This window comes from Monodon monoceros, unplaced genomic scaffold (assembly GCF_005190385.1).
Source record: "Monodon monoceros isolate NGI ecotype Baffin Bay Population unplaced genomic scaffold, NGI_Narwhal_1 Super_Scaffold_20, whole genome shotgun sequence".
NCBI lineage: Eukaryota > Metazoa > Chordata > Mammalia > Artiodactyla > Monodontidae > Monodon > Monodon monoceros.
Window position 1 is genome coordinate 66,514,369 of NW_021703777.1, and position 27,864 is coordinate 66,542,232.

Here is a 27,864-nt window from a genome sequence, read left to right on the forward strand (position 1 = left end):
TCTTTTGGGACGTTCACAAACGATTCTACTCCAGAAAGCACCAATACACAGGAATCCTCATACATGTCGAATCATCTTTGGTTATCTTCAAATAATTAAGTGGTGTGGGTGCTCTGAGCTGTGTAATACACAACTGTCTTTGTTTAAAGATGATACTTTAAAGTCTGTGAACTCTGCCAGCCTTGCCAACTGGATTCCTCAGTTCAGTTATCAGTTTTATCCAGAAGTAGTTCACTGCTTGGGTGACATAATAAAGTCCATTATGAGTCACAACATAGTTGTGATGATAATTAAATGAGAATATAGAAGTTAGATTGCTTTGTATGCCGTACACTGGTAAACAAATATTTGTTGCTAAATGATTTAAGGGATTTACATGTTAGTAAAGTGCATGAATGGCATTAGTAGATCGCAGAATCTTATGCTTAATTCAGAAAGGTAAAATTAAATTGCAATTAATAGAGGGCCAGGGGTACATATTCCCTTAGAGGTAATATTAATGCCTGACACATAGCAGGCATTAACTATGTGTTGAATGGATGAAAGAACTGAACTGAAAAAAAAAATGGACCAAGAATATGCACTTCTTTTTTAAAAATTTATTTATTTATTTATTTATTTTTGGCTGTGTTGGGTCTTCATTGCTGCACATGGGCTTTCTCTAGTAGCGGTGAGCGGGGGCTACTCTTCATTGCGGTGTGCAGGCTTCTCATTGTCGTGGCTTCTCTTGTTGCCGAGCATGGGCTATAGGTGCGCAGACTTCAGTAGCTGTGGCACGTAGGCTCAGTAGTTGTGGCTCGCGGACTCTAGAGCTCAAGCTCAGTAGTTGTGGCGCACGGGCTTAGTTGCTCCGCGGCATGTGGGATCTTCCCCGGCCAGGGATTGAACCCGTGTCCCCTGCAATGGCAGGTGGATTCTTAACCACTGTGCCACCAGGGAAGCCTAAGAATATAAACCTCTAATTCACAAAGAAGAAATCCAAATAACTAATAAACACATGAGAGTTTGTCCAACTTCATTAGTAAATGCAAATCAAAAGCCATAGTGCAAAGAAATTTGTCTCATCAAACTGGGGCAAAAACCCCTAAAATCTGACAATGTTAAGGGTCGGTCAAGGTGTGGGGGAAATAATATACCTGTATAGAGCTCACAGAATGTAAAATGATACACAACCTTGGGCAGCAATTTGGCTGGCTCTGAAACTGAAACTAGAACTAGCAGTTCCACTTCTGGTTGTAGATAAGGACCACTCTTGTACAAGTGTCTAAGGAGACATGCAAAGGATTTTTATTGCAGCACTGCTCATAATAGCAAAAAAAAAACTGGAAAGAACCAATCTTTCATTAATAGAAAGAGGAAGGACGAATAGAAAAAAGGAACAATATATGATACATATATGTTACAATGTTAACAAACAATATTATAAAATGAAATGGCTCTATGTATATTAGCATAGATCATTTTCAAAACATAATTTTGAGTGGAAAAGCAAGTTGCAGAATTATACACAGGGGAAGATACTGCTTTACACACTTAAACAGCATGTCCCAAGCTATGCATTGGTTATGGATGCTTATGTAAGTATGTAAAAGGGTGGAATGGGCTGGAAGGATACACATCAAATTTACAGTAGTGGTTGCTTCTGGGTAGAGGGTAGAGGGAAGACAAGGTTGGAACTGGGAAGTGGCAGCTTGATAAAAGGGCTTTAACTTTAGGTATAAAGTTTTATTTTTTTTCACATGCCATTCAAAGTGGGGCAGCAAATTTGACAAAAGACAAAAGTTAACGTAAATTCCTGGTGGTAGAAGTATAGATAATATAATTTTTGTACTGTTTTGCATTTTGAAATGGGGGTCACTATACATATCCACTAAGTCATTAATTTATATCATACAATATTCAGAAAATACGGTATACCCCTTTCTATGCTTAGTGCCCAGTCTCATCCATGTTTTGCCTTCTTCAGAGGCAGGAAATCACTGTTACCGCTTTCTTCTTGCATCTTTTTCTCTTTCTGCACACACAAACACACATGAATATATATATATTTTTTTATTTTTTCCTATGTATGGTAATATACTGTATCTTTAAGAACTTTTAATACCTGTTCATCTAGAAGTATTTTTTTATTTTTAATGCCTATATAGTATTTCATCCTGTCTTTTTGGAAGGAATAAATGTGGAGGAAGAAAGTGAGAGGGAGGGAGGAAGGGAGATCGGGCCTCCGTTGCAGAAGAAAGGGTAATAAATTCAGTAGACAATGGGGAAATCTTGAAGGTTCTAGAACAAGAATATGATAGTATATGCTCCTTAAGAAGATTAATTTGGGAGTACTTTGCAGGATAAATTGGAGGGTGGGTGAGGCTGGGGATGAATAAATCAGGTAACAGACTTAGTCAAAGATAAGAGGTAACAAGCACCTAATAAACCTTAGTGATAATTAAATGAAAAAGTGGGAGTGTAGGCGGAGCAATTGCAAAATAGGGTATATTAAGACTCTATGACAGAGTGACTGGGTGGGAAGGAAAGAGTTAAAGATAATGAGCTCCAAGTTTTCAGTGAATTAAGTGCATGAAAGAACAATGATTCTGCAACCAGAAATGGCCAAGTCAGGAAGAAGAGCTGGTTTGACAGGGAAAGAATTGAAAGTCCATTTTCGGACACACTGGACACAGGGCTCTGAAGTGGCTGCTTCAGAAAGTAAATGAAAGGAGCTTGGCTAATAGGAGGTATTCAAAATGTTTGCAGTGAATTAATGAATGAAATACAGTATAGGAGCCAAGGAAGGTGGTCAGGGCTGCTTCTGTGAAATTGGGAGATACCTGCATCGAAGTGAAGGTAGAACTTTATGGAAGAAAATGGGAGAAAGTACGATCCTGTTTGTTTCTCAGCAGTGCAGGATGTTGAATGTGGGACTGTGCATATTACTAATTTCTGTGTAATATGTGGTCCTACTACTATAAATGGAGGGACACAGCGGAAAAAATTGCTGGGGCACTCTGGCGCTTTGGCAGTCTGGAACTTATTACTGATTGGTGAAAAAGTGAGATCCATATCCATGCCACCTTTCTAGTGGCTGCAGGATCATCAGATTCAAGTGTCCTTACAGTCCTGACTCGCTGCACCAGGGTTTTATGGGTTGGGAGAAAGTGATAAACAGAGGAAGTGGGGAAGGAGACTTTAAAAAAGAGGTTGGAGTAGAAGCAAATCAGAGATGATTTGGATTCATTTCCTCATCATTTCCATCCCTGCTCCCTTTGACCTGCACTAATTCATTTACTCATTCATTCTTTCCACAAACATAATTGGGTACTTGCTAGGTTCAATGCACTGTTCTTAAAGCTAAGGATATATATGAATGAAACACAAAACAAAAAGTAGCCCTTCTCTTAAAGTGGTCAGTCTAGTGAAATTACAGGAAAATCCTTTCTGGTATTTTTCCTAAGGCTAATAGTGGATTCAGAATTTCTACACAGTAAGGGCTTAGGGCAGCCATCTGGTGGGCACTAGGAACTTATTGTAAAGCTATATTTATTTACCAAATCAACTTTTTTTTTTTTTTTAAGTGTATTATTTGGTGGTGGCTTGGGCTCCTCAAGGATATCACTGGAAGTTAAAACCCCCAAGGCCACCCTTTTGTTTAAGTCAATGTTTTAAGACATGCTTTTTGAGTTTATATCACTGCATTGTAAATAATTAACTGAATCCAAAAAGCACACTTCTGTGGAGTGTGAAGCCTGCACTGATAGGAATGAAGCAGGGACAAACAAGTGTCACTTGGGGCCATTGGTGACTGAGTTCCTATATCACGCCTGTTCTGAGCAGTGCAGGAAAGAGCTTGAGCTTTGCAACCTGTTTGTGCATACCAGCGTGGTCACATGACCCTGGGCAAATCCTTTACCCTCCCTGAGCTTCATATCTTCCCCTGTGAAATGGAGAAGATAAAGCCATGCTGCAGATTCTTACGTGAATTAAATATGCTAACCTGATGTAATGCCTGACCTGGAGCAGGCTCTCCATAGACATTTCTTACCTTTGTCTCTTTGTTTCTGTGGTCTCCAAGTGAGTAACAGAGGCTGAAAGAGGTGGACTGGTGCAGAGAATGGGCAACACATAGAAGTTCTTTCTCACTTGCCTGTTCTCATCCTGCCTAAATCTGTCATACCCAGGTGGGAAGGACTCACGTACACTTCCCAGAGGCGTTCTCCCCGAAGCAATCAGAACTATTTCACTTCAAGTCTGAAGAACTGTTTAGAATTTGGACAGATTCGGATGATGCACAGACTAGGCACACCTGATCCACTTAGAAAGAAGCTGACATTTTCCGACCTCTCAACTGCCTTTTCTAAATCCTTCACTACACCCTTTTCTTTTTCCACTCTCTTCCCACTGGAGCTGGTCTTGGGCATCTGCTGACCTGCCAATTGCTGCTCCACATTCATCAAATAATATGGCACCTACCATTCAGACGTCCCTTTCCTACTGAGTCTCACTGTCATTCGGGGCAGCCTCCACAGCTATGAAATGTGATGCATCCGAGACATCTGAGTCCCTAGCTTCACAAATTCTTTTCTTCCCTTTGCTTCAGCCTCTCCACCGTGGTCACCTGAGTCCTTGAATCCAAGGTGCTTCACCTCCACAACTGTAACCTCTAGTACAGCATCTTATTTCCTGAACACAGCTTCCTCTGTTTCCAGCTCTTACTCTCTTTCTCACTAAACCTGTTCTTCAACCTTACTGAGATATTTGTGCCCTTGATCTTCAACTTCCTAATAAATCCTTCCTTCCTATCATCCTGTCCCTCCTTCAGCTTAAGGTCTGTGTTTTTTTATTTAGATGAGTCTCTCCTTACCTCCTCTGCCCCCTTTGTCCCTCCACCCCAACTGCTGACCCCAATCTCAGATCATTCCAGGTATCTGCCTTTTGGGTTTTTTCCTACCTGAACTACTAGGCATGGTGAGAGATCACAGCACCGTGTGCACTGTTGCATCAGTTGGGACCCAGGGATACCTGTAATCCTTCCACAGATTCCTACCCCAGCTCTTTTCTGTTGCCTCATGCAATTGGAAAACTGGACATGGCCCCACTTGGAATCCTCCAGGGACTCCTCATCCTTGTTAAGGTAACAGAGCATCCAATGCAGGTAGTGAATCAACCCCTGCCTTCCTCTCCACCTCTTTTCTTGTCATTTACTCACTGAGCCATATTCTCCATGACTCAATCTGCTGTGGTTTCCTGAAGGCACCCTGCTCTCTCACATGTTTGTTTTCCTGTACTTGCTACTGCTTCTGCCTAGAATGTCGCTCCACGTTGTGGTATGCTGGACAGGTACCTGCCCTTTGTCCAAGATCTCTCTAGCCTGGCCTTTTCAGGAAGCTTTATCTCAAGCTCACTGCAGAGGATTTAGTACATCTCCCCTTGGGACCCACAGCACCCCTGGCCTGCCATCTCTGTGTGCTGGATAGCAGCTGTTTGACCCTCCAGATCCCTTTTCACCCTGTATTGGCTTTATTGTCTCCATTCTAGAAGCCGGAAGTACCACATCAAGAAACTGGTGAGGCCATGCTCCCTCCGAAGGCACGAGGGAAGAATCTGTTCCACGTCTCTCTTCTAGCTTCTGGTAGCCGCAGGTATTCCTTGGTTTGTGGATGCATCACTCAAGTCCTCCATCCCCACATAGTGTTTTCTTTGTGTATCCCCACAGTCTTCCCTCTGTGTCCAAATTTCCCTTTTTTCAGCTTTCAAATTTTTCTCATAACACTATTAAAATAATAATTTTAATATTTTAATATTTCACTAATTTTGAAACAAAGAAAAAATAATCTTCGAAATTGAAGAGGTGACTGACAATTATCAACACTTATTTTAGTTTCTTTTATGGGTCCCAAACCTTTTATTCAGTGTGGTACTCTTGTCTTGTTCCCCAGTATTAGTTGTGAGCTCTTTAGGGCCATAATGATATTTGGGCTTCTTTCTGACAGCACCTGGCAGAGAACTTTGTACATAGTATTTATTTCTTGAATTGGACACAGACATTCATTTCTTGGAATGTATATGTTTCATTTAAATTTCATTGTCTAATTCATTGCTAACATACAGAAGTAAAATGAACTTTTTTACATTGACTTTTTGTCATGTGACCTTGCTAAGTTCACTTATTTGTTCTAATATTTTTCTATAGATTTTTTAGTGTTGTTTACATATACTATCATTTCATCTGAAAATATAATTTCACTTTTTTCCAATATAGACCCTCACTCTTTCTTCCTTCCTTCCCTCCTTCCCTACTTGTCCTTCCTCTCCCCCTCCCCCCCTCCTCCTGCCTTGAAGCCTTTCTTGACCATTATTTTATCTTTCCCACTACTATATTCAGAAATACAGATATGACTGGGGTCGTGCACCAAGGGCCAATAGCATAGAGTAATGTTTCTTCAGGTGTGATACAGGAAATGAAATAGAATTACTTAACGGTGTTTGATAAAACTGTAGCTTCCTGGGGCCCATGTCGTTCCTCATTCATACTCTGAGAGCAGGGCCCTGGAATCTGCATTTTAAACAAGCTTCACAGGTATCATTCATACTAAATTTAGAAAACCTCTGCGTCATAATTAATTATGTTTGTATGTGTGGGTTTGTGTGTGTGTGGGTACACAGCATATCTTTCTGCTATTTGATATGGAAAAGATAAAAACTAAGGCTCAGCAAGGTTAAAACGCTCACTTGAATTCATTCAACAAATAAGTGGCAGAGGCAGGTTTTGAACCCAAGTCAGAGCCTGACTGCTTCCTGGGCATTCATAGTTTATGTTCCAAGTTAATTTTGCCTGAATTGTTCATAAGATTTTCCCAATCATTTGCTTTGCTTTAGCTTTGTGAAGTTTTTTTACAGCCTCACATAAGGGAGAAAGTTTTATGATTCATTTAAAAATGAAATCTGAAACTTACTTTCTAAAAGCAGTTGTTTCCTTTTGATTTGCAAATTTTTATTCAAAGATTCATGTTTGAAAACCAGCAAAGCAATGAATTCTCTAAAAGAAGAATGTTTTGGTTCTTTTCAGATGTCTTATTAACAATCCTGTGAGACCAAAAGAGTTGAAAAGTATATGAAAAGAATCAACAATTACTATTAAAAATCCTTTCTCAAACTACAAATTTTACCTTTAATACATGAAAAAAATTTTAATGCAAAAATTAAAAATTAAATATTAGCAGCTAGGATTCAATACATATGAAAAGAACTTACCATAATCAAGAAGAGTTTATTCCATAACTATTAAAATAATTTATTAAAGTAGCTCGTCATGTTAATAGGGAAAATTAAAAGGAAAAAAGGATTATTTCTATAAAAGGAAGAGAGCCTTAACAAAGATCAACATTTATTCCAATTTCTAATTTTTAAAAATTGGTAAAATGTGAATAAATGGAGATTTCTCTAACATGAATCAAACATCTCTCTTAAGCTAACAGTCAGCAATATGCTTAAGAGTGAAACTCTAAAACATTCTCATAAAGCCAAGAACCATACTAGGTATCTCTTAAGACAGTTGTCCAGTTGTTAAGACTCTGTGCTTCCATTGCAGGGGGCACGGTTTTGATCCCTGGTTAGGGAACTAGGATCCTGCATGCTGCGTGGGCAAAGAAAAAAAAAAAAAAAAGATTGTTACTTGTTCTGTTCTGGAATTTTTAGTCAAGGTAACTAGACATCAAAGCTAAATAACTCATGAAAAAGAGGAAAGAATAATTTGTGTAAGTACTATGATTGCATTACTGAAAACAGAAATTATGTAACAGAAAAACTATTAGAAATAATTTTTGTAAAGCTCAGTTAAGTTGGCTGGTTTCAAGATAAATAAATAAAATATTTTTATGATATAGCAAAAGTAATGAGTTAAAATATATCAAGGGAAAACTATCTTAACTATCTTAATAGAAACAAAAATACAAAACATCTAGAAATTAATAAAAATGTAGGATTGATATGTAGAAACTTTTTCAAAAACATAGAGGAAAATAATTTCCCAACTTATTTTATAATTTTAATGCAAACTCCATCAAAATCTTTACGGTTGACAAGGCAAATTTAGAATGATGACATTTCAAACCAGTAGGGAAAAGATGGACTATTGGTTATTGATTTAGTGCTATTTATACTATTGACTAGTCATTTAGAAAATATAAAGTTGAATCCCTACCTCACACCTTACACCAAAACAAATTTGATAGATTAAAATCTAAATGTGAAAAAGGAAACCATAAAAGCAGTGGAGAAAATGTGTTGATAAATAATTATACGGTCTGGTGTGGAATTTTGAGTATCTTTATTTTTCTATTTATATTTTCTGTTTTCTTTCTTCCTAGAGTGAATATGTATTAAAAAGTGATTGTGTGATATTAAAAAAAAGTTTTTTCCTATGTAGAGCACTTAGGCCAACAAGAAATTATGGGACAAGGGAAGTGATTCTTTTTTTCTTCAGGTCCAAGCAAAGCCCAGGTTTGGTTCATTCTGACATATTGGATAATATTAGTTGTCCTTGTTTAATCTTTTTTACTCACGTAGTTTTTTCTATGTTGTGATGGATGAAATAATCATATATTCTCCTTTTCCTAATCATAAGGCACGGGGTCTCCCAGAAGGAGTGGTGATTGATGACAATAGGAAGCCAGCATGCTATCAATATAACCAGAATATCCATGCTGTTGCTGAAAAGGAGTCAATGAAACAATTCTCTTCTTAAAGTCGTTGTTTCTTTAAAAGTTACTTTAATTACATTTTAAAATATGTGCACACTTTTATTAACAGACATTACAAAAATTCTCTGTTTACTATTTATTGACTACTGGCTGCTAGTTGTATGAATACTAGGGTGAAATAAAGAGCATTATTTATGGCTATCCTCACTGGAAGATGTAATGTTTTAAAAAATGAAGTGTGCTTTTTACATTTTCCCACATCAAATGATTTTTTTCTTTTTCTTTTTTTGGTTTTTGCTTTTCTATTTTATTCATAACAAAGGCAAGTTTCCCTCCAAAACCCAGAGATCGGTGGTAGAAAAATAACAAAGGAAAAATCCCCAATCCGTATAATAAAAACCTGGGAGTGCAGGTTAGGGGGTGTGTGTTGTGGAGGAGGGGAGGGATGGATGGATAACCAGCCACAGAGGATCAGGTGGAGGTTTGGTACCTGCTGAAGTTGTCCAGCACCCGTCATCCTCTCAGCATGTTGGCCTTCTGTGGGTCTTCATCAGCAGGACCACAGCAAGTGACATTCAGTACAAGAGCTGGTGTTCTTGGAGCCCGTGAACAGATACTGGGGTTTTGTTTTGTCGACTGGAAAAAACGCACAACTTAAAAGTTGAGAATTATATTTTATTCGGGGACATTACTGAGGACTATAGTCCAGGAAGGCAACCTCTCAGATAACTCTGAGGGACTGATCCAAAGAGGTAAGGGAGGAACAAGAATATATAGGAGTTTTTGCTGGGAAAAAAGAAAAATCATGTAGTCGAACATCAGAAGATTACTGCTAATCACAAAAAGACAGACTTCTCAAGTTAATGATTTTAGTACTTTTCTATGTATGGGAAGAGTCAAGAGTCTGGGCTCATTGAAATTATTCCTTTGATATACATCTTAACTATCAAGGGCCAGTATCCTGTTTTCTCCATCCTGAATTCCCCCAAGGGCGCACCTACCCTGGCGTCTGCAGTGGCTGATGGTTGGATAGTGGACAACATTCATCTGTTGTTTACTGGAATGGCAGACAACATTCTTTGCTTACTGAAACAGCAGCATTTTTAAAAATCCACAGTGTCCTTTTGTTTTTCTGCTGACACCTAGCACTTTATTAGTGGGGAGCCTTGGTCTGGGAGAGGGGAGGCTGGGATGGATACCTAGCACCCATCTAGGCCCATTTTCCTGGACATCAGGTGTTATCTCCATGCAAGTTTGGAGGAAACACCCTTAGAGATGAAATCCCCAGAGGACAGCACTGTGACTGCCAAGCAGCAGGGGTTGGAGGAACATCCTGGGCACAGCTGGGCCCTTGGGATGACAGGGCTTCAACGCTGGGCTCCGTGTCCATGGTTAGAAAGCAGTGGCTGTACCTGTGCACAGGCACATTGTTGGGGCCCACCAGGAACTTCTCCAAGTTCCAGGCCATGTCACTGCAGCACACTGAAGACCAGGTGAAGTACTTGGGGCCAGTCATGAGTGCAGGAATGTTGTCATTGGACGCCGGCAGAGCCTCAGGAAAGAAGGCAAGCGCGAGTGTGACCACGTGCCATTCATGTTGCCTGAAGCTGGGCTGGAACCTGCTGCCAGGACAGATTTGGAGTTCAGGATCACTTTGTTCTTGGCGTTTTCCTGATGCCTGAAGTGGTTGCCTGGGAAGCTTAGCACTATGTGTATCAGAATAATTTAGGGGGACTTGTTGAAATGTGGATCAGTTGTATCTTTATTCACTCCGAAATTTGAATACCACTTGAGACCCTTTTTTTTTTCTGAATGCCTGTAGAAATTCACAGTTGATTACACCCATTTTGGTATTTTATTTTACTGCTTTTCATTGTTACTTAATTGTTGGATGTGCCTGTGAGGTCCCTATAGTTTTGTTCCACACCTACATTGCCTAAATATTTCAAAGCTGGAGTAAATACAAATTAAAAAAAAAAAAAAAGAGTTCTACACCTCTGAATTTTAAAAAATACACAAAACCCTTGAATTTAAAAAAATACACAAAAACCTGACTAGTGATCATTAAGTGCTTGGATCATGACTGTATTCTGTTAAAAAATAATTCGTACATATAACTGGAAATAAGATTGTTATTTCAGCCTTAGAAGAATGATAGAGTGAAACTTTTGATTACATATGTAAATATATAAAAAGTCTTCCTACTAACAAGACTTTTTTTCTCCCCAGCTATTAAGCTAACCATGAAGAAAATTATCATCAATACACGGCGCTCTTTTGTAAACATCCCCAATGTGATTGTACCAGATATTGAAAAGGAAATAAGAAGGATGGAAAATGGAGCATGCAGGTAAATGCATGCTTTTTTCTATGTTTTTTTTTTTTTTTTCTGGCTGTGTTGGGTCTTTCTCTAGTGCAGGCTTTCTCTAGTTGCAGCGAGTGGGGGCTACTCTTCGTTGTGGTGCACGGGCTTTTTCATTGTGGTGGCTTCTCTTTGTGTGGAGCACAGGCTCTAGGTGCGCGGGCTTCAGTAGTTGTGGCACACAGGCTCAGTAGTTGTGGCGCACAGGCTTAGTTGCTCTGCGGCATGTGGGATCTTCCTGGACCAGGGATCGAACCTGTGTCCCCTTCATTGGCAGGTGGATTCTTAACCACTGCACCACCAGGGAAGTCCCTATGTATTTTTAATACTAGCCAAAGTTCTTCAATTTAAATAAGCTTAATTTCAGTTTAACTTTTAATTTGAAACCTTGAACTTTGTACTTTATTTAATTTAGTGAATTTATTTATTCTTTAGGACAGCCTTACTTATCTAACAAATGAACATAGATATTATTGTGGTGATTCTTTAGATGCACCTTTGCCAGATATTTCCTTAGTCACTGGCAAGACCTTTCCTCATGGGACATTTCACAACTAAAGGGATAACATTACCATAGAGAAATGTGAAAAAATACAAAGTGTGAAATGCTAACGTGTTTTAAAAGTATAATTTAAAGTGGTCACCCTATAAATGAATAGAATTTGTATAAATGTGGTTGAATTTACTTTTAGTGGAAGGAAATGTTATTACAGGTTCAGAGAACTGTATAACATGACCTGAAGTACATATATCATACTTCCGATTTGATAAATATTAACTAATCAATGCATCAAACAATACGAATATGGAAGACCTAGAAAGTAGTTTCTTAATTACACGTATTTTACTGGATTGTGCATATACTCTATCTAATTCTGTGTATTCTGAACAGTTCTCATCTCACTCTTATTAAAAACTATTGTCTGTGTTCGTTTGAGAGAGAAAGAGATGAGAAATGGGACATGTTCCCCCACAAGGGTTTAAAACACTGATCTAGTTAATCTCTGCCCCCTATTGAACCGTAGCTCCTTTTCTGATGATGATGGCAGTGCCTCTATATTTGAAGAATCAGAGAGTGAAAACGCTCATGCAAGGGATTCCTTTAGAAGTAGTAGACATGGAAGGGGACAGCCATCACAGAGGTGAGCAGTATGATCTGTCCCTCCGCATCAGTTTTTAAACTATTATTTAGATGAAAGAAAGGTGCTCTACACTCTTCCACTCAGTGGGCTTGGCCAACACTCCCGCTACCCAGCTACTCTGCAGGATCTCGGGAGTAAATTGCTACTTCTGTTCCTTACCCTCTTCTTCTCTTGGGAAACTGCCACTGCCTGATGATAATTCGTGTCCATGGGGCTCCAAGCCATGAACACTCTTGGCTGATCATTTTCCCTGAGACCCGTGTCTGTCCCTTAGGAAACCTCATGCCTAAGTCCTCTCTGATTTCCTCCTTCTTTCTGACCCTTCTTCCAAGCAATTATATGAGAGAGGGTTTAGCTGTCATTCTCTAAAATGCTCTCTCCCATTCAATCCTACTTTCAGGGAAGCAGAGCACTAGGGTGAGTAACGAGACGAGAAAAGCTAAAAACTCCTTAGGGAAAAAAGCACTTGTGGAAACTTCAAACGTGTGACCCTGAGAGTGCGGAAGGAGTGTGGTATTGGTGTGGATCAGGGGTTCCCATCCTGTCAAACATATTTACTTCTACTTTGTTTTTTTCCCTCTTTTTTTTTCCCCCTCCTGTTTCTTTTCTCACTGACCACCTTCAGCTTTCATACTATTTTCATTTGTCTTGTCTTCCCTTCCTATCTTCCCGGACAATCTAAGTCTTAATTGCTTCCTGGGAGTTCGTAGCATCCAAACTGGCTTACTCAGGGTGTGGAGGATGGTAATGTGATGCATTGTGAGCATTGATTAATAAACATTTATTAATTACTTTGGTTCATGGCCCTGCTATTCAGCAACTCATGCTTCATGGAGACTCTATATTTTCCAAAATTATCTAGGCACTAGTTAGTAATGGGTAGAACCTGAAAAGAATTTGTTCTTTAAGACTTTTTATTTACTATGGACATTATACACATGGTGACTATTATGATTGCACTGTGCTTTTTCATTTGCCAGGGAGCAGTACTTGCCTGGAGCCATTGCACTTTTCAATGTTAACAACAGCAGCAATAAAGAGCAGTAAGTACATTGACAATAGTAAACCAAACCTTTGTTTTTAAAGAAAGACAGTAAAAAGGTAGAAATACATCTGAATGTGTTATACTGCAGGTATTTATTAGGCAAACTCTATCTAATCCAATGGAAAAGTTTTTCCATTATTTTGTCATTTGGTTATTTCCTCCTGAAAAATGTAGCTACTCATGTTACAAGTAATACGTATGTACGTATGTATGTATTTGAATACGCGTAGAAAAACCATGTCTATAGCATATATGAAATTGCCCCACCATGTGGTTAGGGTTAGGGTGGCTGACAAAATAAATAAAACATCATTAATCCTTCCCATTCTGAGCCAATGTGTCTTAGGTCAAGTTTCCCAGGAGACAGTCTCTGAGAAGGAGCTTTGTATACAGAGCTTTATTGGGAGTGCTCTCAGAAATGATACCTAGAAGGGAGTTAGGGGAGTAGGATTGGGTAGAGGGAGAAGTTGAACTTCAGAGAATAGAGCTGATGTGCCATGTGATGCTATGGGGAGCTCTGGAGAAGGGATGGCCCTTCAGAGTTCTTCCATAGTTAGGCAATAGGACTGGGCTTTGTGCCCATGCACGGTCATTGTATGAGGACTAGGAAGGGGTTCATAATTTTGAGCATGGTGACTTCCTTCGGCCAAGGCCAGCCAAGGGAGAGGGAAACTATGAGCTGGCAGCAACCCAAACTGGATAGTGGCACTGGTCTAAGCCCTGAGGCAAAAAAGCAAATTAGTATCCATAATATATATTGATTCAAGTCAAGATTATTTGATGCCCTTTCCATGGTGTAATTAACTTGCCATCAAGTGACTGATTGCTTTCCTCAAGTAATGGTGCTCTTTTAGAGTCATAACATTAGTCTTTGTACCTGGAAGACTGGACATTCAGCAATAGCAGCAGTTAAATCGCCTGGGTGAACGGGACCTCATGTGTTGGGCCCATGTATAGTCTCCATCTCTGCCACAATGGTTGCTCCATTCACATCCACATTGTGCCAGCACTGGGGATGCCAGTGACAGAGGTTGTCTTTGTCAGCAGGCTGATTTATTCTGTCTACTTGGTGGTTCTTTTCTTTTCCATGGCACCTGCTATTTGATGGGCATTAATATGGGATACAAAGGTTTTAAAACCTTGTGCTCATGCCCATAAAGTCCATTCAGTCTGCCTATTCTCCAGAATTATTTTTCCCGATCTTGCAATATTTTTTCATCAGGTCCCTGACCAACCACCCAATGCATTGTGACTGCCCATGAATCCTTGTATATTCTTTTTTTTAAAAAAATAATAAATTTATTTATTTATTTTTGGCTGCCGTTGGGTCTTCGTTGCTGCTTGCGGGCTTTCTCTAGTTGCAGAGAGCGGGGGCTACTCTTTGTTGCAGTGCACGGTCTTCTCATTGCGGTGGCTTCTCTCGTGGCAGAGCACGGGATCTAGGCACGCGAGCTTCAGTAGTTGCGGCTTGCAGGCTCTAGAGCACAGGCTCAGTAGCCGTGGCTCATGGGCTTAGTTGCTCCGCGGCATGTGGGATCTTCCCAGACCAGGGCTCGAACCCGTGTCCCCTGAATGGGCAGGTGGATTCTTAACCACTGTGCCACCAGGGAAGTCCGCCTTGTATATTCTTAATTTGGGTCATTGCCTTTTCCCCACAAAGTAGATGATTGTGCACTGCTTAAAGCTGTGCCATTGGTAAGATTAACTTCACTATCTTTTAAGGCCACCTCTAGGTAAGGCTGTATTGTAGGCAACAGCTCATTTTGGCTTGCATCCAGATGCTAAGCTGACCCACCCACAGATCATGCTCCATCAGTTGTTCCTATATGCCCAATATATGGCCATGGGTCGGGGGGGAGGAATAGCCTTGATGCAGCAGTGATAGATGACATGGGGCGAGGGTGCCGAGCCACCTGCTCAGTCCCAAGTACATCACTTTATCATGTGATAGGTTGCAATACAACCTTATGACTTGTTAGTTCTGGCAGGATCCAGCTCATGGTCAGCAGTCATTTTCTGTCCCATGGTTAGATAATCCTCTTTCAGGACCCAATTAACATAATGTCATTGATATAGATATAGTGGACAAATGTGATACTCTGAGGAATGTCCAGATGGTCCAGGTCCCTCTAGATTATGTCATGACAGTGGGAGGGAGAGTTAACATAGCCCTGGAAAATAGTGTAAATACATACTGTTTTCCACCCCATGTGAATATGAACTGTTTCTGACCCTCTTCCCCGATAGTGGTTCAAAATAACACATTCACCATGATTGACCCAGAACCTTAGGAATATGGTACTGATTGGGTGAGTGTATTGTTTTTCACATCTGCCACAGTGACTACAATTGGAACTACTATTTGGTTGATTTTGCAGTAGTCTGCTGCCATCCACCAGGATCCATTTGTTTTTTTTGGGTTTTTTTTTTGCGGTACGTGGGCCTCTCACTGTTGTGGGCTCTCCCGTTGCGGAGCACAGGCTCCGGACGCGCAGGCTCAGCGGCCATGGCTCACCGGCACAGCCGCTCCGCGGCATGTGGGATCTTCCCAGACAGGGGCACGAACCCGTGTCTCCTGCATCGGCAGGCGGACTCTCAACCACTGCGCCACCAGGGAAGCCCTCCACTTGGTTTTAATAGGGGCCAGACATTGAATTAAACGGGGGTGTGATGGAGAAGCACCACCCCTGCATGCATTAGGTCTTTAAGGATTGCATTTCCTTTCATGTCCAGGTTGCAATATTGCTTTTTGCCAGCAGGTAGGAGGCAGCTTTAGGGCTTCCACTTGGTCCTCCCCACTATGTTAGCTGTTATTCCACAAGCCAAGGAACTAGTGGAGATGAGGAGATGATTGTCATTCTGCCAATGACCAAATAAATGCATTCCGTGTTTACATGGAGGAACTGGACAAATGACCACAAGGGGGCATCCTTAGACCCAGTGGAGGCCCCACAAATTACTACCAAACCACCATATGTCCCTCACTTTAATGGGGGTGGGGCATGATGACGCTTTAGTCCCTGGATCTCAATATCAACTTGGGTCCTGTGCGAAAATGGCCTTTAATGTATCTAGGTATTCTTTTTTACCCCCAGTGTACAGTTACTTAAGTAAATGATCATTGGTTTTCTTTGGAGGAAAGACTGGGGAAATCATTACTGAATATACTTGTCATGGTGTTGCAGAGTCCTTCTTCATGGGAACTGGGCTTCTCCTCTGACTGGTGGTTTCATTTCTGAGAGCTAGCTCAGGTTTAGAAACTATTCAAGTGGTTGTGACTTTTTATTGGGGTACGTTGCCCTTAACCTCCTGAGCGTCCATTCCCAATTTGTTTTTTATTATAAATGTAAAACAGTACCCTAACAAGTCAACAAGATGCCCATCTATCTAGGAATACGGTATTCTGTTAACCTCTGCCGTAGCACTCTGTGGGTTAAGACCCTGGCTACTATGCTCACCTTACTGATAATTAAAATTATCAGACCTGTTTCTCTTCTGATGGGTAAGCACTGCCACTGGTCTCTGTGATTTCTAGATCCTGTCATCCCTATTGCTCTCAGGGAAGTCTAGTTCTGTACCCGGTTCAGCATCTCTCACTATCAGCCCTGGTCTACAGAGGACAGCACCAATGAGCTTCTCAGTAATGCTGGTGCCCCTCTCACCAGCACATTCCCTGTCATTTTTATATCCTCTGAGCCCTCTTAGGGAACATAATCAGTTGGTGGGCTATTTTTCTTACTTAGTATATCCATTTTAGCCTACCACTTCTCTGAATCTTTCTGATACCTTCCTCCACCATGTGCCATGGTATTTTATAATTTATATTTCACTTAGTTTGAGCTGTCACATTTTCTGAGCTTCTAAGAGCCATCCAAGAAGTGTGCCAGCACCATCTCCCAGGGCCTATGTTAGGGTGTTAAATCTTGTATCATAGGAATGTACTCCCATAGCAATAAACTCCACCGTATCTAACTTTATGTTCTGTTTCTATTTGTACATGACAACCTTAGGTGCCAAGCCCCATCTTCTTGTCAATTTTATCTCCTATTTCTCCTTAGTAGCAGCTTTCCACTTATGCTGGGCCATTCCTACCCAGACTAAGTTCATTTGTATATTTGCACCTGAAAATCTCCCTCCCTTTAACATCCTTTCTCTTCTTCTTAACCTCTCCAACTCTTACCCATACTCTGAGGCCTAGGTTTAGACCTACTTCCGTTTAACAGCCTTCTCTGACTATCCCAGTGGTAACGAGATGCCTGATCACTCATGTCTGAATAATACATTTTCCCAAGATATCTGAGCCAACAATGACAGCCTACTATGACCTTAGCTCTGTCTGACTCCAGAATCCATTCTTCTGCTGATAGAGAAAGCCAACTGCAGAAAGAGCCCGCTAATCCCGTATTCTCCACTCAAGAAGAAACTGTAACTCAAGAAGTAACTCTGTTACCACAGAGCTTTTTGTCTGCTCATAAAACATTGCTTCAGTCAGGATTACCCCTCTAAAGAAAATTGATGGCATTTTCTTGAAATTCTCAAAACTCTTATTCAAGTATAAATACAAGTGACATCAAGAAGCTTAAATTGTAAGTACCCATTTTTTGGATATACATTGAGACTTTGAAAGTACACTTTTGGAGACTCTTGTTTCTTAAATTTCCCTCCCTGGGTTTATGCCTTTATCCACCTCCATTTTCTCCAATTTTCCACATGCACTAATTCCCAGGAATTTTATTTGTTTATTGTCGGGGTGCATGTCTATTTCTTGTTGAACCCACCATTAGGAGATCAGATTTCTGGTCTCTGAGCACAGGGGCAGGTCTTTGAACACAAAGCTCAGAATTCTTGCCCAGTGGAGAGGAAGGTAAACAAGAATGGAGGTGAGAATGTAATTTGATTATGTGATATATTGGTTTTTTTCTATAGAGAACCAAAAGAAAAAAAGAAAAAGAAAAAAGAAAAGAAGAGGTAAGTAAGACTTTGGCATGAATAACCCCACATTTTCCTATCCATAACATTTTTGTATTTTACCAACTACATCTCTCACTTCTTCAGCAAGCCAGATGATAAAAATAAAAATAAAAAGGACCCAGAAAAGGAAAAGAAGAAAGAAAAGGACAAAGACAAGAAAAAGAAAGAGGAGAAAGGCAAAGACAAGAAAGAAGAGTAAGTATTTTTACTGGCATTGAAATTAGGAAGAAATTTGTGATGGGTTTAGGATGCAGGGATAATTTCCCACAAGTTTATAGTAAAGAGGCCCGGTGTAAAGACTAAATAAATTGTTACCAAATGTGAATTTAATTTTTTTCAAATTTCCTTAAAATTAGCAATGGTAGCCTTAGTTTTCTCATCAAGAATTTTCGGCGTCATGGTTAATTTCCTTCCTTAAGCACTGGTGAAGATAAACTTACCACTGGGACAGATTTAGGATCCAAAGAAAATTGCGTTTCTAGGATCTTACCATCAATATTTTTGGCCGAAATAAAAAATTAATAATTTCATTAACATTTTTGAGTCATAAATACTGTATGGCAAATAATCCAAAGTAAAGTAGTCTCATTGCAAAAGCCATGCCTAATTTTGAGAGCAGTATGAATGCTGTCAAAAAATTAGCTATTTGAAAGAAACTTTTTAAAACATTTGAGAGTTAGAGTTTCACAAGGATAAGGCTGAGTGACATTTTCAGAGCTATCTTTTTGCTTTTTATTAAAGAAAATATTGTCTTCTAAACTTAAAGAAAACTCTTTACTTATTTGTGCCTGTTAGAAATGTGTTGATGTTGTATAAAAGAAAAAAATCCTTAAAAATATAAATTTGATACCAGAAAGTTTTAAAAAATGTCCATTTGATCATATAGTTCCTTCCTTCTTTCTTTTGCCCTCTATTGCCTCTCAATTCCTCATACACACTTAAGAACAAGCACTTCTTATTAGATTGTGTTATATTCTTCTCTCCATACAGATGAGAAAGAAGCCATGAGTTTCCCCTCACAATGTGGTCCCCAGTTGTTTTGTTACCTGGTAGGGAGAGTGGGAAAATCATCATTGTCTCACCAACCATTGCCTACCCAAGGGGTCTGTGGGATATCCAGAGTTCGGCATGATCTATGCCATTGTTCTCTCTCAGTAGCCGGAGTGATAGAAGTGTCTGCAGCATCACAGTAAAACAAGGGCTTTAATAAAAGTCTAAAGTATGGTTTAATGTAAGACTAGTAATTTAACTATCTATCCACCCCTCCCTAACCAGTTTCTTATGACTAATGCACTTATGCCAAGCTAGTCTTCCCACTGTGGAGTGAGCTTCTTCAGCTTATTTCTAATTCATCAGTTGTGGGTGATGGGCATAACCATATTTGATTTTTATTTGAAATAAAATTTTTATTTGAAATAAAAAGATTCTTGTTTCTTGGTAACCTTCCCCTTTATTTCCAATTGCTGCTAGGGAGAAGAAGGAAGTCATGGTTATTGATCCCTCAGGAAGCACATATTACAACTGGCTGTTTTGCATCACCTTACCTGTCATGTACAACTGGACCATGATTATTGCAAGGTGTCTATATATTTTTGTGGATCTCAAACCACTTCTAGTTTCCAAGTTAACTGACTTAACAGTTTGGCCTAGAGCTCTTTAGGACGTACCTCCTTTCTCCACCACAGGTTGTGAAGAGAGGTTACATCATTCTCAATGTGTTTTCCTAAGAGCAAGAGTAGCTGCTTTGGTTCCCAATATCCTTGGAAATCCAGTACTGGGATGGGGTGGGGAGGGGATGCTTTTAAACTTTTGATTGCTCAATCATTTAATTAGAACTTTGGGAGAAACTTTATTTTCTTTGGCCTGCAAGAAAACAATTTTGCCAAGACTGGAAAAAGATCAAGGATCTAGGTTTTATAGAGCAAGATGTGTTTCCCAAGGGATATCTATGGTTCCTTGTCTTTTAGACAGTAAACATCTCAGCCATCCAGAACAAAGCATGATTTCCCAAGGCATTTTGGGTACAAATAGTCAACATGAACCTGGCTATCAATGTGTATCACCCAAAAATACTTTGACATTAGCTTGAAGTCATTTATTCTCATTTGATGTTTTCACAAAGCTGACTAGCATAATGGAAAGAATGTTGAAATTCAGAAGTGTGAGAAAACTAAATCCAACCCTCAGATTTGGGAATAGATTTGGGAAAGCCATGGTTGATTAAATGGACTTCAAGGGCCCCTCCTCGCCTTAGTGTGTTATACTTCTCATCGTGATAAAAATTATACAAAGAGGACTTTTACTTAAATTGGTCCCATTTCATTTTATTTATACAAGTTTTTCTTTTACAGAGCATGTTTTGATGAACTTCAGTCTGATTACCTAGAATATTGGATCATTCTTGATTACTTATCAGATATAGTCTATCTTCTCGATATGTTTGTACGAACAAGGACAGGTAAATATGTTCAGTTTTGGATGTTTTGCAATTTCATGCTTTTATCTCTATGTATAAGTTGACATTTCTTTTTTTTTTGTGGTACGCGGGCCTCTCACTGTTGTGGCCTCTCCCGTTGCGGAGCACAGGCTCCAGACGCACAGGCTCAGAGGCCATGGCTCACGGGCCTAGCTGCTCCGCAGCATGTGGGATCTTCCCGGACCGGGGCACGAACCCGTGTCCCCTGCATCGGCAGGTGGACTCTCAACCACTGCGCCACCAGGAAGCCCAACTTGAAAATTCTTAATTCAAGTATTCTTCAAAAAAAAAAAAAAGACTCACAAAAATTTTTTTTAGAGGAAAAAGCACTCTTGAAAGCAAGAGTACCATATACCCACCCACAGGCTTAGGCCACTCCAGCTGATTCAGAAGGATGTTACTAGGCAACCTTCTGGATGTGGATTCATGGCTTTCCTCCATTTTTCTGTTCACTGGGTTTATACCAGGAGAGAGGAATAGAGAGAACAGAGATATTCTGCCAGTTCTGTGGGGAAAGGGTAATTGCTACCTAACAGAGATACCTTGAAGAGGATGGGGGAACATGTCATTGTACTCAGCAGAGCTGTACCAGAAATTTTATAAGAAACAGGATGTACATCCTTAATTCAGCTTTGTGGTCCATGGTAAGGCATTATTGACCAATAATCTGGGCAGGATCTGATAGCTTCCGACTTTAAGTATTCTTGTTAAGTAGGTATAAGCTCATTTTCTATACTACCACATGCAAAGGTAACCTGTGTATGCAGAGTATTGCTTTTAAGAATCATTATGTAAAATAAAGACATTCTCTAATATCAGTGCACTGGAGCAATGCTTCAGTTCAGTTCTATGCACAGCTCTGGTAACCAGGATAGGAAGAGAAACAAATTTTTCCCTAGTGAAATATATCACGGTACTGAAATTCTGGGTTTAACGCACAAGGTGCATGGTAGCAGCTTAGTAGAAAGGAAAATCCCAGATGTCTAAGGAAGCCTGGGAGGGGCAAGAAAGAGAAGTGAAAGCCTGAAAGTGAAGCCTCAAAGGACATATGCTTCACATTGAAGGGGCAAGGCAAGAATATGCACAATAGTCAAACAGCAAGGAGGTACCCAAGCTTCAAGGGTGGGGCTGGGATTCTGACAAAAGAGTGGCATGAGGAATTAAGCACAGTGCTAGAAAAAGAAAACTTTCCAAGAACACTGTTCATAAAAGGCATAGCTTTACCTGGACAAGATGCTGAATCTAGAGAGGTCTGTATATATACCTTGTATATATACATTGCATATAATCTCTCACTTCTGTGCTTACAAAGTTTTACTTTTTATTTCTGCAAAAGAACATTTTCCACAGCCATATGTTGATCAGTACTCATATCTTATTACATTGCTAAAAGCATATTTATTGGAATGAACTCTTGTTTTGAACTCAGTGAAGTTTGTTGAGAGTCACTTTAGAAAAATTTACAGTGGCATGAAAAGAAAAAAACATTACTTTTTTTTTTTTTTTTTCTATTTTAGGTTACCTAGAACAAGGACTACTGGTGAAGGAAGAGCTTAAACTCATAGAGAAATATAAATCAAACTTTCAGTTTAAACTTGATGTTGTATCAGTGATACCAACTGATCTGCTGTATTTTAATCTGGGCTGGAACTATCCAGAAATTAGACTAAACAGACTGTTAAGGATCTCTCGAATGTTTGAGTTCTTCCAGAGAACAGAAACAAGGACAAACTACCCAAACATCTTCAGGATTTCTAACCTTGTTATGTATATTGTCATTATCATCCATTGGAATGCGTGCGTGTACTTCTCTATTTCCAAAGCTGTTGGATTTGGAAATGATACATGGGTCTATCCTGATGTTAACGATCCTGAATTTGGCCGTTTGGCTAGAAAATATGTATACAGCCTTTACTGGTCTACACTGACTTTGACCACCATTGGTGAAACACCACCTCCTGTGAGGGATTCTGAGTATATCTTTGTGGTGGCTGATTTCCTAATTGGAGTGTTAATTTTTGCCACCATTGTTGGTAACATAGGTTCTATGATTTCCAACATGAATGCAGCCAGAGCAGAATTTCAAGCAAGAATTGATGCGATCAAGCAATACATGCATTTTCGAAATGTAAGCAAAGATATGGAAAAGAGAGTTATTAAATGGTTTGACTATCTGTGGACCAACAAGAAAACAGTGGATGAGAAAGAAGTCTTGAAGTATCTACCTGATAAACTAAGAGCGGAGATTGCCATCAACGTTCACTTAGACACGTTAAAAAAGGTGCGCATTTTTGCCGACTGTGAAGCTGGTCTGTTGGTGGAGTTGGTCTTGAAGTTACAGCCCCAAGTCTACAGTCCTGGAGATTACATTTGCAAGAAAGGGGATATTGGACGAGAGATGTACATCATCAAGGAAGGCAAACTCGCCGTGGTGGCAGATGATGGAATCACTCAGTTTGTAGTATTGAGCGATGGCAGCTACTTTGGTGAGATCAGCATCCTTAACATTAAAGGCAGCAAAGCTGGCAATCGAAGAACGGCCAACATTAAAAGTATTGGCTACTCAGATCTGTTCTGTCTCTCAAAAGATGACCTCATGGAAGCTCTAACTGAGTACCCAGATGCCAAATGTATGCTAGAAGAGAAAGGGAAGCAAATCTTGATGAAAGATGGGCTACTGGACATAAACATTGCAAATGCTGGAAGTGATCCTAAAGATCTCGAAGAGAAGGTCACTCGAATGGAGGGGTCAGTAGACCTCCTGCAAACAAAATTTGCCCGGATCCTGGCTGAGTATGAGTCAATGCAGCAGAAACTGAAGCAAAGACTAACCAAGGTTGAGCAATTTCTGAAACCACTTATTGACACAGAATTTTCAGCTATTGAAGGATCTGGAGCTGAAAGCGGGCCCACAGACTCTACACAGGACTGAAAAGCTGGTTATTCATAAGGACATGCCTCAGGATCCTTTTGGTGATGTGATGATGGCACCTGTAAGTTGAAAGAAGAGAATGATTCAGCTGGGAATTTTTCCGTAAGGAGAATATGCTTTGCTGCAGGGCACAAGGCCGTACACTCACTTGTGAGGTACTGTGACTAAAGGATCCTCACACTTAGCATTTTTCACAATGGGTAACGTGCAAAGATATAAACCAATTAACTTATCAGTATTTATATCTTCTGATTTTTTCACATATGCTTCTTTTATGTAACACTCTTTATAAAAGTGAACAAGTATCCCTCACTTTCAGGCAATTTATATTGTTAAGGAGCAACTGGGAATTACCTGTACATCATGTTCAGGATACCATTTAAAAAGAATTAGAATGCAATAAAGTAAAATAAAACCTAAAGCTGTAGTGGATATTATTTCTTTGATAATTTAGTAGAGAGTTTAGGATATTTTAGAGCTTCTGGGACATTTTAGGGACCTTAATCATTTTACTCTAGGGCTTGGGAAGAATGGTTGAGAAAAACTTCTTACTGATAAAAGCATGACAAATTATATATATATATATATATATATATATATATATATATATATGAAATTGAAAATCATAAGTTGTTGTAGGAATCTTTTATAATAAAATTTTTTAAATTATCTGATTATTAAGGCCTGACAGCAGTGGCTACTATCTTCTTTCTCTGACTGACCAGCAATAAGAAAAAGAGATAAAGGTAATACTCTTGCTTGGTGATGAACAAAGGAAATTGTTGTTAGAAAAGGAGACCTGAAAGTTCTATGGTCCAGCATGGGCATCATGGGAGCTTCTTAGAAATTCAGAATCTCAGGCCCTACCCCAGACCTGCTGTATCAGAATCTGAATTTTAGCAAACCCCTAGGTAATTCATACATTAAAGCTTCAGAAGCGCTTAGCTAGAGAACCAGGAAGGAGTTAATGGGAGGATGGTTCTAGAAAAGAAAAGGGAACTATATGACAAGTGTGTGCTCATGGAAGACATTGCTAATCAATTATACAACTTTACTGCTAAACCCAGATGTGGCTCAATAAATGCTTAACACATCACTGGAATTGATATCAGATTTCTATACGTGCCTGTAATAATATGACATTTGTTAATTGTTTAACAATTGTAACATATTGTAATAATATGACATTGTTAATTTGACATTTCAGATATCTATGTGGACCTCAATCGGTGCATGCCAATGGTAGAATTTATCCTACTCTACCAATAGAATATTTATTTATTTACTTATTTATTTTTATTTTTTGTGGTACGCGGGCCTCTCACCACCGCGGCCTCTCCCGTTGCGGAGCACAGGCTCCGGACGCGCAGGCTCCGGACGCGCAGGCTCAGCGGCCATGGCTCACGGGCCCAGCCGCTCCGCGGCATGTGGGATCTTCCCAGACCGGGGCACGAACCCGTGTTCCCTGCATCGGCAGGCGGACTCTCAACCACTGCGCCACCAGGGAAGCCGTAGAATATTTATTGAATTATACATTGTCTTTGCAGCCTTACGTTTCCCTTCTACATTTTATCTGTCTCTTTTATATCGGCAGGCAAGTACTTCACTACAGAGGAAGTGGCTAGTCCCGGAGTGGGTGGATCGTAAGTAATATATAATATGGTTTCTGCCTGAAACAAGTGCTCCTTTTCCTCTCTTTTCTTTCTTATTCTTATTCCTTCTCCTCCATCTGCATTTTATTCTTGTCTTTGTGTTCTTTCTTGCCTGCTATAAAAACCTCTAGACACTGTAAAAAGCCTGGTTGGCTCTTCATAGCAGGCAGATTAAGTAAGATTAGGAGTGAGTGAGGGTTACACACCTGGCTCACGGCTGGCTCCCAAAGTAGAAGCGGCCCCAATCACAGCATCCAGGTTGGGGGGATTTTGAATCTGACCTGGGCTAGAGACATATCCAAGAGTTCTGATTTGATGACCTCTGATCCAAAGCTCTGTGAACTTACATCAGATAGGTAGCAGATTCTTGGTTCAAAGGCTTGGGCTAAGGAGGGTTTAGCCAATTCCTTTTTCATGACTGTTCCAGGTAGAGGCTCTGACAGGTGGTGGTGAAGGCTCCAGTTTTAGACACCTGAAGTGCAAAGCAGAGGTTCACAACTGGGCTTTGGCTTCATGAGGAGATTAAAAAAAAAAAATAAAGACAGGGAACATGCGGCTTTGGTGAGACTGATGGTAAGTGTGCTGACCTGGGTACACGTGGATGTCAAAGCAGGAGCTCACCTTTTAGCAATCCAGAGACCATCTGTTTTCCAGGCTGATCCCACACTCCAGTTGGCTGTCTGGAGCTAGCATCTTAACATGTTAAGACTAAGACAAGCTTGACATAAGGATAAGTGAGGGCTGGCTGAAGTTTGAAGATCTTTAGTAACTGTATCTGAGAGGAAATGAGAGAGAGAATTCTGGGACTTGTAGATGGCACATCAGAGGGAGAGCAGAGACCCCATGACCTAGTCTTGCCAGTATGTCTGATAAGTACTGTACCTCCCTCCCCAACTCTGTTATCAAAATAAGGTAATATTCTCATAGGAAGAGATCACTTCAAAGTTTTGCACATATTTAAAAAAGAAACCAAAATTTCTAACTTGACATATGATGTAAATAAGCTTCTTACCATTAGGAGGCAATGTTGGCCTATAATTATAACCTTCAGAGCCTGAAGCAGTATATTTTTTTCCCCATAGAAATTATAGGTGGTAAAATCAGAGCTCTTTGGTAATAGTAGGCAATTCTTTTCTAACGTGGATATTTCCACAAGATTTTAATATAGGATATATACTAGTCTAAAATGAAAACATGATCAAATAAAGTATAAAATGCAAATTTAATGGGTAAAATAACAAGATAAATGGAAGCTTTTCAGTATTATTTTCAGGAAGTTCATCTAGGCACTAATAATAATGCCATTACAAGAAGCTTTTACTAATGTATAAGATATATATTAGAGGTAAGCAAAAAGGGGAAAAAAGGAGGAAGCAGCATTTATATTGAACTTCAGTTTATATTTTTATTTTTTAAAAAGTCCGTTGCTTTAAAATGTTTGAAAACTACAGATCTGCTTTAAAAGTGTTGGAAGTATGCCTGGCTTGGATGCTGTCAGTTTAGGAGATATTCTTCCTTATGAGTACTGCAATTGTAGTATTGGATATCCTAGTTTACAGACTGTTCAGAATATAAAGTACCAAACGAGGCTTATAGACTCAGAAGAAATTGTTTGCTATTTGCTGGACTAGTTTATCTCTAGATGAAGGGAGAAAGTGGGAAATTCAAGGAAAGGGAATCAGAGAACGTAGAAAATGTACAAAGACTCTATAGGGATCAACCAGTTCACCCCTCCTCATTTCACAAATACAGAAATGATGATCAGGGAACACTAAAATTGATGAGGATGTAGTAATAGGAATTTTGAGTGAGAGTGGGAATTTTTACCATATGTTGGAAAGGAATATGCTAATATCTGCTAGAGCCCAAAGTTGGATTAACCTAAAACCCAGCAATTTCATTCTTCGGTATGTATAGTCACTACAAAAATTGGCCACATTCTTCAACAGTGAGACATGTTGAAGAATGTTTATAATAGTAAAAAATTGTAAACAACTTAAATGTTCATCAAATGGAGACTAGACATATAAATTGGAAGAATTCTAGAAAACGTTTGAAGAGTAACAAAATAACACTTACGTAGTTTAGTCTGTGCCAGGCTCTGTCCTCAGTACTTTACAGATATCAATTCGTTTAATCCTCATGACAACATATAAGGTAGGTCCATTATGTTTCCTGTTTAACAGATGAGGAAGTGGAGGCACAGAGAGTTTAATTAGCCTGAGGCACACAGGAAGGAAGGGGCACAACTACTATTTGAATCCAGGCAGTGAGGCTCCAGGGTGCCTGCTCTTAACACTTTCATTTGTGCAGACTCTTGTATGTACACATAATATCATCTATACAAAACTTACAAACATACAGCACAATACTAAGTAGTGCTTATGGACCTGCACCTATGACGTAACAGTTTAATAACAAGCATGGGAATGAGAGTAGAAATCAGAAAAGTGGTTACTTCTGTGTTGGATGGATTGAATGGGATGGGAGGGAGAGTGAGAAATTCATAGGACTTCATCTGTCTGTGCTGTTTTATATCTTTCAAAATAATCTGAAGGAGATAATTCCAAATGTTAAGATTTGACAAATCTATG

At 39.6% G+C, this 27,864-nt stretch overlaps 1 protein-coding gene and 1 long non-coding RNA gene across 2 annotated transcripts in view; one reads left to right on the forward strand and one right to left on the reverse strand.

The window, feature by feature from the left end:
* CNGA1 (cyclic nucleotide gated channel alpha 1) overlaps window positions 1–24,028 on the forward strand; it is a 43,273-nt gene extending 19,245 nt beyond the window's left edge. The window contains exons 5-12 of the mRNA XM_029234575.1: window positions 10,920–11,040; window positions 12,078–12,194; window positions 13,175–13,237; window positions 18,166–18,207; window positions 18,295–18,405; window positions 19,681–19,788; window positions 20,562–20,668; window positions 22,204–24,028. Coding sequence (XP_029090408.1) covers window positions 10,934–11,040; window positions 12,078–12,194; window positions 13,175–13,237; window positions 18,166–18,207; window positions 18,295–18,405; window positions 19,681–19,788; window positions 20,562–20,668; window positions 22,204–23,618 — 2,070 coding nt within the window. The 5' untranslated portion in view covers window positions 10,920–10,933 and the 3' untranslated portion in view covers window positions 23,619–24,028. The remainder of the gene's footprint in view (window positions 1–10,919; window positions 11,041–12,077; window positions 12,195–13,174; window positions 13,238–18,165; window positions 18,208–18,294; window positions 18,406–19,680; window positions 19,789–20,561; window positions 20,669–22,203) is intronic.
* A 1,516-nt stretch (window positions 24,029–25,544) lies between these two features.
* Window positions 25,545–27,432, reverse strand: LOC114902345. Its single transcript, XR_003795482.1, has 3 exons — window positions 27,350–27,432; window positions 25,892–26,045; window positions 25,545–25,742 (listed from the first exon to the last, which is right to left on the reverse strand). It is a non-coding gene; the product is annotated as an uncharacterized LOC114902345 (long non-coding RNA).
* Window positions 27,433–27,864: the final 432 nt, after the last annotated feature.